General features: G+C 40.0%; 1 protein-coding gene across 1 annotated transcript; it reads left to right on the top strand.

The window, feature by feature from the left end:
• Positions 1-10,869: 10,869 nt before the first annotated feature.
• Positions 10,870-15,091, top strand: LOC149616277 (UNC93-like protein). The gene is made up of 4 exons (XM_089856579.1): positions 10,870-11,535; positions 12,213-12,547; positions 13,142-13,409; positions 14,764-15,091. Exons 1-4 carry the CDS (start codon positions 10,983-10,985, stop codon positions 15,012-15,014), a joined length of 1,407 nt encoding a protein of 468 aa, XP_089712705.1. The 5' UTR covers positions 10,870-10,982; the 3' UTR covers positions 15,015-15,091.
• Positions 15,092-15,742: the final 651 nt, after the last annotated feature.

Here is a 15,742-nt window from a genome sequence, read left to right as displayed (position 1 = left end):
CTTGTGGGTGCTTGTAGGTACTTGTGGGTGCATGTAGGTACTTGTGGGTGCATGTAGGTACTTGTGGGTGCATATAGGTACTTGTGGGTGCATGTAGGTACTTGTGGGTGCATGTAGGTACTTGTGGGTGCATGTAGGTATTTGTGGGTACTTGTGAGTGCTTGTAGGTACTTGTGAGTGCTTGTAGGTACTTGTGAGTGCTTGTGGGTGTCTGTAGGTACTTGTGGGTGCTTTTAGGTACTTGTGGGTACTTGTGAGTGCTTGTAGGTACTTGTGGGTGCTTGTAGGTACTTGTGAGTGCTTGTAGGTACTTGTGGGTGCATGTAGGTACTTGTGGGTTCATGTAGGTACTTGTGGGTACTTGTGAGTGCTTGTAGGTACTTGAAGGTACTTGTGGGTACTTGTGAGTGCTTGTAGGTACTTGTAGGTACTTGTGGGTACTTGTGAGTGCTTGTAGGTACTTGTAGGTACTTGTGGGTACTTGTGAGTGCTTGTAGGTACTTGTGGGTGCTTGTAGGTACTTGTGGGTGCTTGTAGGTGCTAGTGGCTGTTTGTAGGTGCTTGTGGGTGTTTGTAGGTGCTTGTGGGTGTTTGTAGGTGCTTGTGGGTGTTTGTATGTACTTGTGAGTGCTTGTAGGTACTCGTAGGTACTTGTGGGTGTTTGTAAGTACTTGTAGGTACTCGTAGGTACTTGTGGGTGTTTGTAAGTACTTGTAGGTACTCGTAGGTACTTGTGGGTGCTTGTGGGTACTTGTGGGTTCTTGTGGGTTCTTGTGGGTACTTGTAGGTACTTGTGGGTTCTTGTGGGTACTTGTAGGTACTTGTGGGTGCTTGTGGGTGTTTGTAGGTACTTGTGGGTGCTTGTGGGTGTTTGCAGGTACTTGTGGGTGCTTGTAGGTACTTGTGGGTGCTTGTAGGTACTTGTGGGTGCATTTAGGTACTTGTGGGTGCATTTAGGTACTTGTGGGTGCATGTAGGTACTTGTGGGTGCATGTAGGTACTTGTGGGTGCTTGTAGGTACTTGTGGGTGCATGTAGGTACTTGTGGGTGCATGTAGGTACTTGTGGGTGCATATAGGTACTTGTGGGTGCATGTAGGTACTTGTGGGTGCATGTAGGTACTTGTGGGTGCATGTAGGTATTTGTGGGTACTTGTGAGTGCTTGTAGGTACTTGTGAGTGCTTGTAGGTACTTGTGAGTGCTTGTGGGTGCCTGTAGGTACTTGTGGGTGCTTTTAGGTACTTGTGGGTACTTGTGAGTGCTTGTAGGTACTTGTGGGTGCTTGTAGGTACTTGTGAGTGCTTGTAGGTACTTGTGGGTGCATGTAGGTACTTGTGGGTTCATGTAGGTACTTGTGGGTACTTGTGAGTGCTTGTAGGTACTTGAAGGTACTTGTGGGTACTTGTGAGTGCTTGTAGGTACTTGTAGGTACTTGTGGGTACTTGTGAGTGCTTGTAGGTACTTGTAGGTACTTGTGGGTACTTGTGAGTGCTTGTAGGTACTTGTGGGTGCTTGTAGGTACTTGTGGGTGCTTGTAGGTGCTAGTGGCTGTTTGTAGGTGCTTGTGGGTGTTTGTAGGTGCTTGTGGGTGTTTGTAGGTGCTTGTGGGTGTTTGTATGTACTTGTGAGTGCTTGTAGGTACTCGTAGGTACTTGTGGGTGTTTGTAAGTACTTGTAGGTACTCGTAGGTACTTGTGGGTGTTTGTAAGTACTTGTAGGTACTCGTAGGTACTTGTGGGTGCTTGTAGGTACTTGTGGGTTCTTGCCCCGGGTACTTGTGGGTTCATGTAGGTACTTGTGGGTTCATGTAGGTACTTGTGGGTGTTTGTAAGTACTTGTAGGTACTCGTAGGTACTTGTGGGTGCTTGTAGGTACTTGTGGGTTCTTGCCCCGAGTACTTGTGGGTGCTTGCTCCGGGTACTTGTGGGTGCTTGCCCCGGGTACTTGTGGGTGCTTGCTCCGGGTACTTGTGGGTGCTTGCCCCGAGTACTTGTGGGTGCTTGCTCCGGGTACTTGTGGGTGCTTGCCCCGGGTACTTGTGGGGGCTTGCCCCGGGTACTTGTGGGGGCTTACCCCGGGTACTTGTGGGTGCTTGCCCCGAGTACTTGTAGGTACTTGTGGGTGCTTGTGGGTGCTTGTAGGTACTTCTGGGTGCTTGTGGGTGCTTGTAGGTATTGTGGGTATTTGTAGGTATTTGTAGGTGCTTGTGGGTGCTTGTAGGTACTTGTGGGTGCTTGTAGGTACTTGTGGGTGCTTGTAGGTACTTGTGGGTGCATGTAGGTACTTGTGGGTGCATGTAGGTACTTGTGGGTGCATATAGGTACTTGTGGGTGCATGTAGGTACTTGTGGGTGCATGTAGGTACTTGTGGGTGCATGTAGGTATTTGTGGGTACTTGTGAGTGCTTGTAGGTACTTGTGAGTGCTTGTAGGTACTTGTGAGTGCTTGTGGGTGTCTGTAGGTACTTGTGGGTGCTTTTAGGTACTTGTGGGTACTTGTGAGTGCTTGTAGGTACTTGTGGGTGCTTGTAGGTACTTGTGAGTGCTTGTAGGTACTTGTGGGTGCATGTAGGTACTTGTGGGTTCATGTAGGTACTTGTGGGTACTTGTGAGTGCTTGTAGGTACTTGAAGGTACTTGTGGGTACTTGTGAGTGCTTGTAGGTACTTGTAGGTACTTGTGGGTACTTGTGAGTGCTTGTAGGTACTTGTAGGTACTTGTGGGTACTTGTGAGTGCTTGTAGGTACTTGTGGGTGCTTGTAGGTACTTGTGGGTGCTTGTAGGTGCTAGTGGCTGTTTGTAGGTGCTTGTGGGTGTTTGTAGGTGCTTGTGGGTGTTTGTAGGTGCTTGTGGGTGTTTGTATGTACTTGTGAGTGCTTGTAGGTACTCGTAGGTACTTGTGGGTGTTTGTAAGTACTTGTAGGTACTCGTAGGTACTTGTGGGTGTTTGTAAGTACTTGTAGGTACTCGTAGGTACTTGTGGGTGCTTGTGGGTACTTGTGGGTTCTTGCCCCGGGTACTTGTGGGTTCATGTAGGTACTTGTGGGTTCATGTAGGTACTTGTGGGTGTTTGTAAGTACTTGTAGGTACTCGTAGGTACTTGTGGGTGCTTGTAGGTACTTGTGGGTTCTTGCCCCGAGTACTTGTGGGTGCTTGCTCCGGGTACTTGTGGGTGCTTGCCCCGGGTACTTGTGGGTGCTTGCTCCGGGTACTTGTGGGTGCTTGCCCCGAGTACTTGTGGGTGCTTGCTACGGGTACTTGTGGGTGCTTGCCCCGGGTACTTGTGGGGGCTTGCCCCGGGTACTTGTGGGGGCTTACCCCGGGTACTTGTGGGTGCTTGCCCCGAGTACTTGTAGGTACTTGTGGGTGCTTGTGGGTGCTTGTAGGTACTTCTGGGTGCTTGTGGGTGCTTGTAGGTATTGTGGGTATTTGTAGGTATTTGTAGGTGCTTGTGGGTGCTTGTAGGTACTTGTGGGTGCTTGTAGGTACTTGTGGGTGCTTGTAGGTACTTGTGGGTGCTTTTAGGTACTTGTGGGTGCTTGTAGGTACTTGTGGGTACTAGTAGGTACTTGTGGGTACTTGTGGGTGCTTGTAGGTACTTGTGGGTGCTTGTGGGTACTTTTGGGTAGATGCTTTGCCCGGGTGCTTGTAGGTGCTTGTGGGTAGGTGGAATTTTTAGGGGGGCGCCTCGCGTTTCAATAAATGATTGTAAAAAATGTATTATTCTAATTACAATAAGAATACAAACTTTTAATGATTTACGTTTTATTTTCGAAGTATCATTATAAATAAATGTCTGATTGAGCTAAAGTTATGGTCCCCTTTATATATGTTTCTGCTTAGTGCAGATTTTGAAAATGTAAAACAGTTTCTTAACATTCTTAATTAAAATGAAGACTGAAGGAACAGATATTAATCAAAAATGTCTTGATTAGAATCAAGACCTAAAAAGTATCGATAAGACTGAGGTTATCACTTGTCTGAATGATCAGATATTAATTTTTCTTTTTAATTGAAACTTAAATGCATGCTTAAGAAAAAACAACGTTCCATTACCGTTTTCCGTTGAAATAAATTATTTTACTGGTAATCAATTTCAAAAATTTACTTATCTCGGCTTTTCGACCACAATTCCATTCCCCGAAAACATTTTATCATTACATTAATTACTTTTGGGAGATAACGTGTCAAAATAGCCTATAAAAGAAGAAAAAACTGTAATAGCGGTCTGTTTAGCCATGATAACAACCTTTTAAAAGTTGCAAGCACTATATAACCCTTTCGAGACTAACTGGACCTGAGCAAACTATAGCTTAACCTGCTACTAGTACGACCAGAGAGAATTGATGTAATCTGGAGTTGAAATTTCATCATGTGCGACCTGCGGCCCTGAAACTCTCCTATAGTCCCAATGTGTGTAGAACATAATTTTTTCGCTGTTATCTGCCAAAATCAATCTTTCTAGATAGTGAGGCCTGCTCACTTGAATTTTTCATGATATAATAAGGTTTGAATGAACAAAATTCTAGATTACTATTTTCACTACTATGTCCCTCTGCTAACTTGAAGCAAACTTCCCTCTCTTTCTGCTGCTCATTACCGGTGCCATTCCCTTGACTTTCTGTTCGTTATAACTACTATCATGAATTTATTTATTTCAAACCAAAATATAAAAAAATGGATTCTTTTTCCTTTTGTGCTACTTAGAATTTTCAAATGTATATAATGTTGTGCCGTGCCATATCAAATAGTCTCTAACCATTGTTAGAAACTTGGGCAGTAACACTGATCCTACCCTGAACTATGAGAAAGAACAATACGACGGTTGACTAAAGTACACTTGATATTACATCATTTTGCAAAACCGCGAGTAAAAATCTTACTGTCCCTATTCAATTTGGCGCCATTGGTTTTAGAATAATTAAAATGTTCCACTGCGAAGCGTGCCGGTCACAAATGGGGATGTAACGTCTTTAGGAACCTTTTAAAACGCAAAACCATACACGTACTCTCCCAAAAGTAATTAATGTAATGATAAAATGTTTTCGGGGAATGGAATTGTGGTCGAAAAGCCGAGATAAGTAAATTTTTGAAATTGATTACCAGTAAAATAATTTATTTCAACGGAAAACGGTAATGGAACGTTGTTTTTTCTTAAGCATGCATTTAAGTTTCAATTAAAAAGAAAAATTAATATCTGATCATTCAGACAAGTGATAACCTCAGTCTTATCGATACTTTTTAGGTCTTGATTCTAATCAAGACATTTTTGATTAATTTATGTGGGACTCTTCGTAACTTTATAGTGTATGGGAAACATTGTATCGCCTTAGATCATTTTTGGGTGCTGTACAACCTTAGCACACTGGGAACTACACGGAGTATTGCAAAATTATTTTTGCCCTTGTTTTTCCTATATTTGTTTATCGGAAAAATACTTTCCCAAATTTCTATACAGTAAAAAAATATATATATATAATTTCAATACTGGAAATATAAATTCTCGAAGTTCTGTCCAATTTAATCCGAACAACGCTGTATTTATGTACACCAGGGATAGATTTAATTTTAGAAGTAGGAATGGAGAACAGAGTAATCTGGGCGCGCGTCAAAGTCCTGGACCCCCTTCCACGGGACGGGCGGGGATATGAAAGAAGAGGCGGGTCATAATGACAGAGGTAGAAAGAAATTACGTACTTTTTGCCGTCCCCGTCAGCAACATCATCAAAACGTAGTTTAAGTGAGCCAATAAGATAATTTAAACTTTTCGTTACGTGTTGGAGGGAGGGGCTCTATAATGGGCTATGAGTCGGACTGAAGTAAATACTAAACGTTCTCCATTCCTACTTCTAAAATTAAACCTATCCCTGGTACACGAAAAATATTTCCTCTCATTTACATATACGCAAAATTATATTATAATACAAGTTGGGAAAACCAAAATATTACCTCTCCGTGTCAAGAAGATTATATAAACTTAAGTATCCAATGAAAACGTTATGTTTCTGAGTTGGGGTTTCCCATTTTTGTTGTTGTTTTGAAAAATATATCGCAATGCACGGGCCTTGATAGATATAGGAGGCAATGAATGAAATATATCACAATGCACGGGCCTTGATAGATATAGGAGGCAATGAATGAAATATATCACAATGCACGGGCCTTGATAGATATAGGAGGCAATGAAGGAAATATATCGCATGCACGGGCCTTGGTAGATATAGGAGGCAATGATAATCTCTCTCTTTGCACGAGAGGTTTATCTTTAATATTTAAATAAATATAATTAATTTTAATTATTTTAATCTTCAATAATTAACATTAATAATAGTTAAATCGTTTAAAATAAAGTTATACCTATTATCTTCTCAAACTTTGCTAATATTGACGTTTAAAGTGAAGGGTACCCCTCTTGCCCGCTTTTTTCAAATTTGGGGTATATATACGATTCGTTTCCATTATAATAGTAAGGAAAAAGCGCAATTGCGAAAACCTTTGGTGGCGATCCCACCTTAGGGAGGCTAGACGTTTCTCGTAACCCTAGCTGATCGCCGCGTATATCCTAAAACCAAACGATGATAACGGAGTAGAAGCCAATGATACAGATTGGTGTCTATGTGGAATCTCAGATTAATAACCCCTGGATATGAAAGGAAATAGGGAGGCATACTTGAATAGGGCATCGGCATCTCTAGCGCCCCTATAGTCAAAACTTGGAAAAAAGTTACCCCAAACAGACTCAGTAAGCGCGTGCCACTCCATGCTTTTTAAGCCTCGGCTACTTTTTATCCGCGGATCCCGTTTCTTTTTCTCTTCTCATCCCGGTACCTGGTCCGGAGATTTTGGTCACTAAATTAGGTAGGCTTGGTTTTTTAATTATGTAAAAATTAGATTAAACTATAAATTTGATAAATCAAATGACAACTCTCGTAAGAACAGCGTTTGCTATGCTTTTTTTGAAAATATTTTATGTCTTTTATTTAATATCGAAGACACAAAAAAAACGTTTACGTTTACTAGGCCTTGCCGGTACAACCGTACAAATATTCATACTGCGTCGTCTGCATGGGGTGACAAAGTTCTACGTTTTGCCGTCTGAGGGCGCCACATGGCGATACTATTTGAAAACGCCCGGTTTTGCTTGCCTTTCATATCCAGGGGTTATTAATCTGAGGTGGAATAGACGGAAGACCAGTGGATGGTGGTGTTAGAAGCCAGTGTAAGTGCAGACTGGTGTAAATGTGGGATTGACAAAGAACAGAAGATGGTGGTGATTAGAAGCCAGTAAGAACAGACTGGTGTCCGTGTGGGATGGACAAAGACCAGAAGATGGTGGTGATTAGAAGCCAGTAAGAACAGACTGGTGTCCGTGTGGGATGGACAAAGACCAGAAGATGGTGGTGTGAGAACTCAAGTAGAGGAGCCATTTCCGTGACTGTGAAAGCAGTTCGGAAATGGCCAACACGTTTGCTCCGATACGCAAACTGCGAACGCGGTCACGTGGGTGTAACAACGGACAGACAGACACACACACAGACAGACAGACAGACAGACACACAGACAGACACGGCCGTTACAGAACCTCTCCTGGACTACGTCACACGGAGAGGTAAAAAGACGGTTATAATTTACACACCTGGTATAGGTAAAGTTTTGCTTAAACGTACTCTCACTGTACATGTTTCAAATTAAGTCAGCAGCTGCCTTGCTTTAGCTCAAGGATTTCCAAGTCGTATAACATACGTTTACAGTATAGTTTCAATATAGCGATAGATTCCACGGATTGTGGAAATATTCTAACTGCCAATTAAAATAGTTTTTTTAAGTATCATCTATCCAGATATATCATCTTGGATTAAATGTGTTGGAACTCCCAAAGGTTAACGTTAATAACATAATTAAGAAGTAATATATGAAAAAGCTATATAATAAACCCAGGAAACCTTTTAGGTGATCGCCTGTATACATGAGGTATGTGTTATGACGTGGTTATGAGCAGGTTACTGTGCCATTTTTTGTAATCGCAGTAAATAAGTATACCAATTTCAATAACATAAATAGAGGTTGGTTCTAATCATAAGTCAACCGTGATTTAATCAGTTAAAGGCCGACTTCCATCGAAAAGGGTTCTTACGAACTGAAAACCGTGCATCGAGAGTAACAATGGAGCCACCGTACCGATTTTCGAATCCCCGCTGGACAAAATTTTGAGGGGTTCTTACGAACTGAAAACCTTGATACGGGGGTTCTTACGAACTGAAGATAAACAATAGATATTTTCCTTCAGAGGGTCGTAAAAATCGGGAATAAAATATTTAAGAGACTTTCTATTGTTTATCTTCAGTTCGTAAGAACCCGCATAGCAAGGTTTTCAGTTCGTAAGAACCCCTCAAAATTTTGCCCCAGTGGGGACTCGAAAATTGGCTCGGTCGCTCTATTGTTAAGAATCGATGCACGGTCTTCAGTTCGTAAGAACCCTTTTCGGTGGAAGTCGGCCTTTAAAGCATAATTTAAAATGCATTTTAAATTTTTAAAGTTTTTAACGATGTTTTTAATGTTCTTCCAATCTGTTTAATGTTTATTCATCAAGTTTAAAATCGGATTATTGATCGGGGTTTAATATCTGTTATTGATCAATTTTAATAATATAGTTTTATATCACTTTATTGATCGATTTTAATAATAGAGTTTAATATCAGTTTAATCACCGAATTTAATATCAGTTTAATCACCGAATTTAATATCAGTTTAATCACCGAATTTTATATCAGTTTAATCACCGAATTCAATACCTGCTTATTGATCTAATTAAATATCAGTTTATTCACCATCTTTACGAATTTAAAGTCAACTTTAATCACTTCCAAAATTACATTAATCATGTTCTTTTGTTTTGCATTGTTCAATCATGATAAATTCTCAAATCACTTTAATCGCGTTCTCTTTTCAATGATATTCTACAGGGCCGGTAGGCCCTTGTAGATATGACTTGATACTCTTTTGTAACGTTAAAGCAAAATTCACATGCTTTTACCAATTTTCCTATGGAGATTAACATGGGGTTTTTCGTGATATTTAACCACCTCTAACTGAAAAACTAGAGCGAAGTTACTTTTCGGAATACTCTTAATTTAACAATTAAGTATTCAGGGTGTGCGATCGGCTAGTCTAATCAGAAATAATTAAGTCTAAGTATGTTAATTTTAGTTAATTACAGAAGTACTTGTTTCGACCATCGTGATTGGACATAATAATAATGCTAGAGCTCTTCGAAAACTCAAAATAACCAAGTATCTATGGTATTGTGGTTATCACGTCCGCTTTACACTCGGAAGGTCCCAGGTTCGAGCCCTGGTAGATACATGACTTGAATATCGTTATTGGACACAATAATAAGCTAGATCTCTTCGAAAACTCAGAATTACCAAGTATTCATTGTGTAGTGGTTATCACGTCCGCTTTACACGCGGAAGGTCCCGGGTTCGAGCCCTGGTAGATACATGTTTTGACCATCGTGATTGGACATAATAATAATATCATCTCTTAGGAATCTCAGTATTACCAGGTATGTGTAGTGTAGTGGTTATCTCGTCCGCCTAACACGCGGAAGGTGCAACGTTCGGGCCCTGCTAGATACATGTTTTGACCATCGTAATTGGACATAATAATAATCGGTAAAGAAAACATAATTACTCAAAATTTAATTACATTAAGACTGAAGTGACAGATATTATATAAAAATGTCTTGGTTTGGACCAAGGCCGAAAAAACAAACGATATGTGTGAGGTTTATCAATTGACTGAAGTTTCAGATATTGAAATTTTTTCTAGTTATTTTTATACACTCAATCCTTAATCAATATTTAATTCAATCAACTGATTTTACTGTTAATCGACCTAGTCCCTCTAAATTAATTGAAAAAATTACATATCAACGCTTTTTCAAGAACAATTACATTTTCCGAAAACATTTTATCATGAAATTAATTATTTTGAAGGGATTTCGTGTCGATGCTCACTAACTTGTGAGCATCTTGACCGACATAGTTTTAATTGTTGCTGGCTTGACAAATTTTCAAGTTTGCACCAAAAGAAGTTTAAATCTGTTTTAAGTTGTTGATAAGACTGTCGTTTAGAGTGAATGTCGTCTACTTAAGACAAAGCAACAAAGTTTATCCTGTGTGGTAAAGGGTAAAGATCACATAAACAGAAATACTTCTCAGACTTGTTATATTCATTTCCCGCGGAAATAATATGGTTAAACACATCATTCATTACTAGTTATGCCAAGAAGGTCACATTTAACTCCGACACCCCCTCCCTCCCTCTATTTTCCCAATATATGGCATTTTATAATCACCAGTGGTTTCAGTGTATGGGTCATCTGAGCCGTCGCAACACACTCAGCCAATATTACCATAGACTGAGTTATGACCAAGAATTCTTAAGTACGGAAAAGGAAGTTCCAGTGCAACTTTACCATCAAAGAGGCGACAATAGAAATGTAGCATTTCGATATACGAAATTAAATGTATAAATTCGCGCAACACCCTTGTTTGGCATCCACGATCAAATATTTACATTTTCCATTCGAGTTATGCCAAAGTTCGCTTGCTTGTTTGAAAAAGCGTTGATATGTAATTTTTTCAATTAATTTAGAGGGACTAGGTCGATTAACAGTAAAATCAGTTGATTGAATTAAATATTGATTAAGGATTGAGTGTATAAAAATAACTAGAAAAAATTTCAATATCTGAAACTTCAGTCAATTGATAAACCTCACACATATCGTTTGTTTTTTCGGCCTTGGTCCAAACCAAGACATTTTTATATAATTAATAAAGGAAATCAACGGAAAATCTGCAATAAATGTTCTAAAAGGCAATCAACAATAAATGCATCCAGAACGAAATATGTAAACAAATTTAGCTGGGAAAAATACTGTACAGCCGTATAACTTAACAAGATCAAGTTTGCCAAAACATCATGGTTAAGGAAGTTCAGAAACCGAACTCAACGCATGAGCGTATGAAGACATGGAGGATATACAAAAACTTATTAGTGGTTTGTACGGCCACCGCCATCCAGTTTTCCGTCTTTGGATCGTCCGTTACGCTAATTAGCAGCGTGAGAATCAAAGACGCTTTGGGTAACAATTCCCAAGTTATACTGTACGCGGCTTTCATCTTTGGAAACTTTGCAATCGCGACAATTTGTGTCAGAATCTTTGGCATGAAGAATTGTATCGGCGGTGGAATGATGATGTACAGCTTATCCATGGTGGGGAATTTTCATCCAACACTGCCTATCTTCGCCATTACCAGTGTGATCAATGGATTGGGAGCCGCTGTGTATTGGATTTCAATTAGCTGTTATATAATGGAGCTGGCCATTGAACATGGTCGTACAAATAACATTGAAGCATCAAAGTTTGCGTTCATGGGAATTTTCGTGACCTTTTTTGGTTCCAGCGGAATTTGGGGTAATTTGGTGACGGGTCAGTTACTGACCCCGAGTACACGAAGTAACGAAATTAAAGGTTGGTATTGCTTTTAATTTACTAAGAAAAACTGATTGTTATCATGGGCAATTTTGTAACTTGAGTGTGCAAATGGAACCGAGTCTGAACCTTTTTGGGCTAAGAGGTTAAAATAATGACCTTCCCTACCATTTTTAGCCCATTTATCATAAGTTCATCAGATATGTTCAATAAGTTTGTCACTGGTTACTGAGACTTGTCATGAAGAAGGTAGGGGAAACGTCATAGATTCTCGTAAAACGACGCCTGGTGAAGCGCTATCAAAGCGCGACTTAGTACAGACTAAATAGGAAGATGGACTTCAAAACCGAGTGTAGTCAATTCTCGCTTGTCGTTCTCGAACTAGCTCGAGCTGTAAGTCTCTAGCATTACGAAGTATAGGTAGTGTCATACTTATGGAATATTTCTCATAAACTTATGATTTACGCTAATAAGAGAAATCAAATTCTAGGAGAGCGGTATTTAAATCGATACAAGCGTCTACTTTTCTCTTTGAACAGTAGATAGCTCGTGTCTGAGAACATGTTTTTTGTTGTAGGGCCAATAGATATATTTGTAAATATTTGCACTAGCGTCCGCACTGCTTGGGACATGGGAGTATTTCTGCACTTGCAAAAATTTTCAAAATATACCTCATAGAGACAAAATATTAAGATAGGCTACAAAATTCATTACAGGAAATGAAACAAACACGCCTGACATCGCTAATATTTGCGGGATTTACTTCTGTGATTGGTACGCGACTGGAGAAAACGACATCATGCAGACGCCCAACAACTCTCAGATCATAAAACTAAGTCTAATCTTCATAGCGAGTGCCGTCGCAGCGAGTCTAGGAGTTTTCATATTTGCAGACTCCATAAAGAGTCCAGACGATTTTCAGAAAAGCAGCGTCAAGAAATTGGTCCTGAGCACCATAGTCAGTTTTAAGGACCCTTACCACATTCTTCTCGCGCCAATATCATTCGTTTCGGGACTTGCAGTTTGTTTTCATGGAACAGACTTTACCAAAGTAAGTCTTAAACAAGTATTCAGGTTAAATTGTGAACAAAATGTCCGAATGAAGAAACTTTACAATTATGATCCTTCTTTGGTTCAAAAACTCCGCAAGTAAAAGTACTTGAGATAAGAGAACAAGTTGTTGGCACATTTAGCCTCTTAGTTTGGTCAGTGTGCACGTGTAAGAAAGAGCGAAGTGGGAAGGTAACTATAACGGCACAGCCCGATATCTCTCTAACGCGCACCTACCTTGTCGCAGAGCCTGGAGCCTGACGTCATGCGATCCGTTAGGAATACTGGCCGTAGACAAACTTCTCTGATTTTTTATCTCTCTTTCTCTGCTCGCCCATTGCGCATGAGCAGAGCTCGGTTTTAAAGGGAGGGGGGCGGGGGGGGGGGCAATGACGGAGAATTTGGTCTCTCAGACCTCTTTCTTATATGTGCTCACTGGTTTTGATTATAAAGCTCAGATCCCCCTCTGTAATTTTCTGATTGCGATTGAAAACTTTGTCTTACACTTTAAACCCTTTATACTAAGAATTTCTTTACTATTTCATAATCAGTTTATTAGAGACCAATATCAATATTGTTCAATGATAATTTTTAGGCTTTCATCTCATGCACGCTCGGTGTTAGCGAGATTGGCAATATTATGATAGCGGGCGGTGTCGTTACGACTCTTACTTCAGTGCCTTGTGGGTATGCAGAACGGAAAATTGACCGTATGGTCTTCATCATAGGCGGCTGCCTGATAGCGGGTGCCTGTTACCTTGCCATGGGACTATGGACTCCAATTGCAGACAGCAAATATTTTCTTTACCTCGTAGCTGCCTTTTGGGCTTTGAGTGACAACGTGTTTCAGGGTCAATTGAAAGGTAATTATGATACATACAGCGCAAATTATATCCATTTCGGCCTATAGCAATACTTGAACCTCGAAACAAAAATTGTGTCACTCATGTGACCCATACTAGTATTATCTAGAAAGCGCAACCTCTTAATGGCAATAACTTACTGCCAAAACTAGAAACGGTATCAGTGCGATCGAGACTATAATGAAGAATTGTTCCATGAAGGACATGTTCGGTCGCGTAGAGTCAAACATTGGAAAAGCCCATGACAGTCGCATTTCGGGTCTTACAGGGAATTTTATTGGGGAAAAACTCGATATATCCCATAGTTGCCCTTAATTCTTCTACTTTGTAAACGGGATAGAAGGTAATTGAAATTTAGACTTGGTTTCTTAATTTAACCCAGTGCTAATTTCCCCTAATATCCGCTAAGTATTTTGTCAACATGCAGGTAAATCCTGAATTTCATTATTAGTATTTCCATAAATAGCAAATGTAGTATGCTGATTGTATCGTGAATTACTATTTGGCCTTTGAACTACAATAGGCCTTTACAGAAAGTTCTAAAGGAATTATGGGTACTTGGCCCCTCTTGTAGTTCAAATTGAGTCAGTTCAGTTCAGCCAGTTTTGTGTTATAAAAAACACGAACTGGAGGCAAGATTTGGAGAGATAAAGCAGACTGATAAAATGGTGGGCTTTTTTTAAAGCGTTTGTTCCTCTAATTAATTAATATTTAAAATAACTTACTCGTTCTCCTGCGTATCCATCGCTTAAAATGGGCTATGGAAGCCTAGGCTTAACGGTTAAGGTTAGTGACGTCAAGTCAGAGAGAATTTTGGTGACGTATGGCTGTTATAATGCGCAGGCGCGGCGGGACAAATCAACAAGGTGCGCAAGTCGTAAAAACTTTCTATAAAGGCCGCAGTATCCTCCCTTGTACCAGCTTGTACTCCCATTTATGGCAAATTTACAATACGGTTCCTATGCTGACAGTGACCTGAATTACCATTTCGCAATTGAACCACAATTGCCGCAGTATCCTCCATTGTACTCCCATTAATGTCGAATGTACAATGAATGTACTTCCTATGCTGACAGTAAAGTGAGTTCACATATGCCCATTGAACTATTAGCAACGGTATCCTCCCTTGCCCTCCCATTGATGGCAAATGCACCATGCCATGCTTATGCTGCCAGTAACGTGAATTACCATTTGGCCATTGAACGAATATAGAATGAATATGATACACCCTCAAACAAAAATTTGGAAGTTTTGTTTTCCACATACCATAATGTATCCGCAGACATTTTTTGTGGTTCCAGAAGAACATTGAAGCGCAGCTCACAGTTGACGATTTCTTTTTATTCATTTGCAGCCACGTACAGCGTCATCTTCGCAGACAACCAAGAAGCAGCTTTTGCGACATTTTCTACTTGGCAAAACATTGGCATTCTTGCGGCGTACGCTTACGACAGTTATATGTGCATTTTTCCAAAATTGTTAATAATGTCGTCATTTCTTTTACTTGGAATAATCACTTACTCAATAGCGGAATACCGTTTTAGAAGAAAAATTGAAATGAATGTTAAAGTAGGCAGTAGTATGTGCGAATTAAAAGCAATGTAAACGGACCTTTTTAATTTGATGTGATCACATATGTTTGCGATTTTAAAAAATAATAATTAAATATACTAAAAATCTACTTAAAATTGCAGATCATGCATTGCTACGCAAATTTTATGCATATATTTGTTTGTTCTTTATCGAAAGTCACACTTCGTTACCGAGGTGATATGAGTAGCACGAGGGGAAGGTTCATTTTGGGTCCGCCTGTTGTAGTTTTATGATTAACTACTAAATTTAGCATAATGTGGAAGTTCTTAAAAAAACCTTAGTTTCATAAAAAAAAAGGAAAAATGACGCAGATACTTCTTACACGTGGGTAGTAAGACCATTTTCTGTTTCTTGTCTACATAGACCGGAAACTTTTTCCTGTTTTCAGACCCTTAATATAATAGGGCAGCGCCAGGTAGCTTAGCTAACTGTGCTGTAGTAATTAAATTATTACTATTTTAGAAAGCTTAAAGGGACTGCAAAGTTGCATCGGCGGGTGATTAAAACTAATTTGAAATACGTCATGGACACCACGTGATGCCTAGATACAAAAACTCCAAAACTAGTGGGACTGAAAACCTAGTTTTCGAAAGATTTCAGAGCCTATTCTTCGAACCTGTATTTTCCGAACCACGCCTTTCGTCGGCCATGTGCCTATGACGTATTTCAAAATTTTTTACCCACCGGTTAATGGCCATTTTACCGACCCTTAAAAGCTGGATTTTCGCCGGAAGTGGCAT

This window comes from Phalangium opilio, unplaced genomic scaffold (genome assembly GCF_054372755.1).
Source record: "Phalangium opilio isolate 3A_F unplaced genomic scaffold, DU_Popi_V2 ptg000217l_1, whole genome shotgun sequence".
NCBI lineage: Eukaryota > Metazoa > Arthropoda > Arachnida > Opiliones > Phalangiidae > Phalangium > Phalangium opilio.
This window is presented reverse-complemented; position numbering and strand designations above follow the sequence as displayed.

Bases quoted from the DNA above. Each gene is read 5' to 3' on its own strand.
- LOC149616277 (XM_089856579.1), top strand. From the start codon at position 10,983: ATGGTTAAGGAAGTTCAGAAACCGAACTCAACGCATGAGCGTATGAAG. The intron at 11,536-12,212 runs GTTGGTATTGCT...AATTCATTACAG, and splicing joins ACGAAGTAACGAAATTAAAG to GAAATGAAACAAACACGCCT. The intron at 13,410-14,763 runs GTAATTATGATA...ATTCATTTGCAG, and splicing joins GTTTCAGGGTCAATTGAAAG to CCACGTACAGCGTCATCTTC.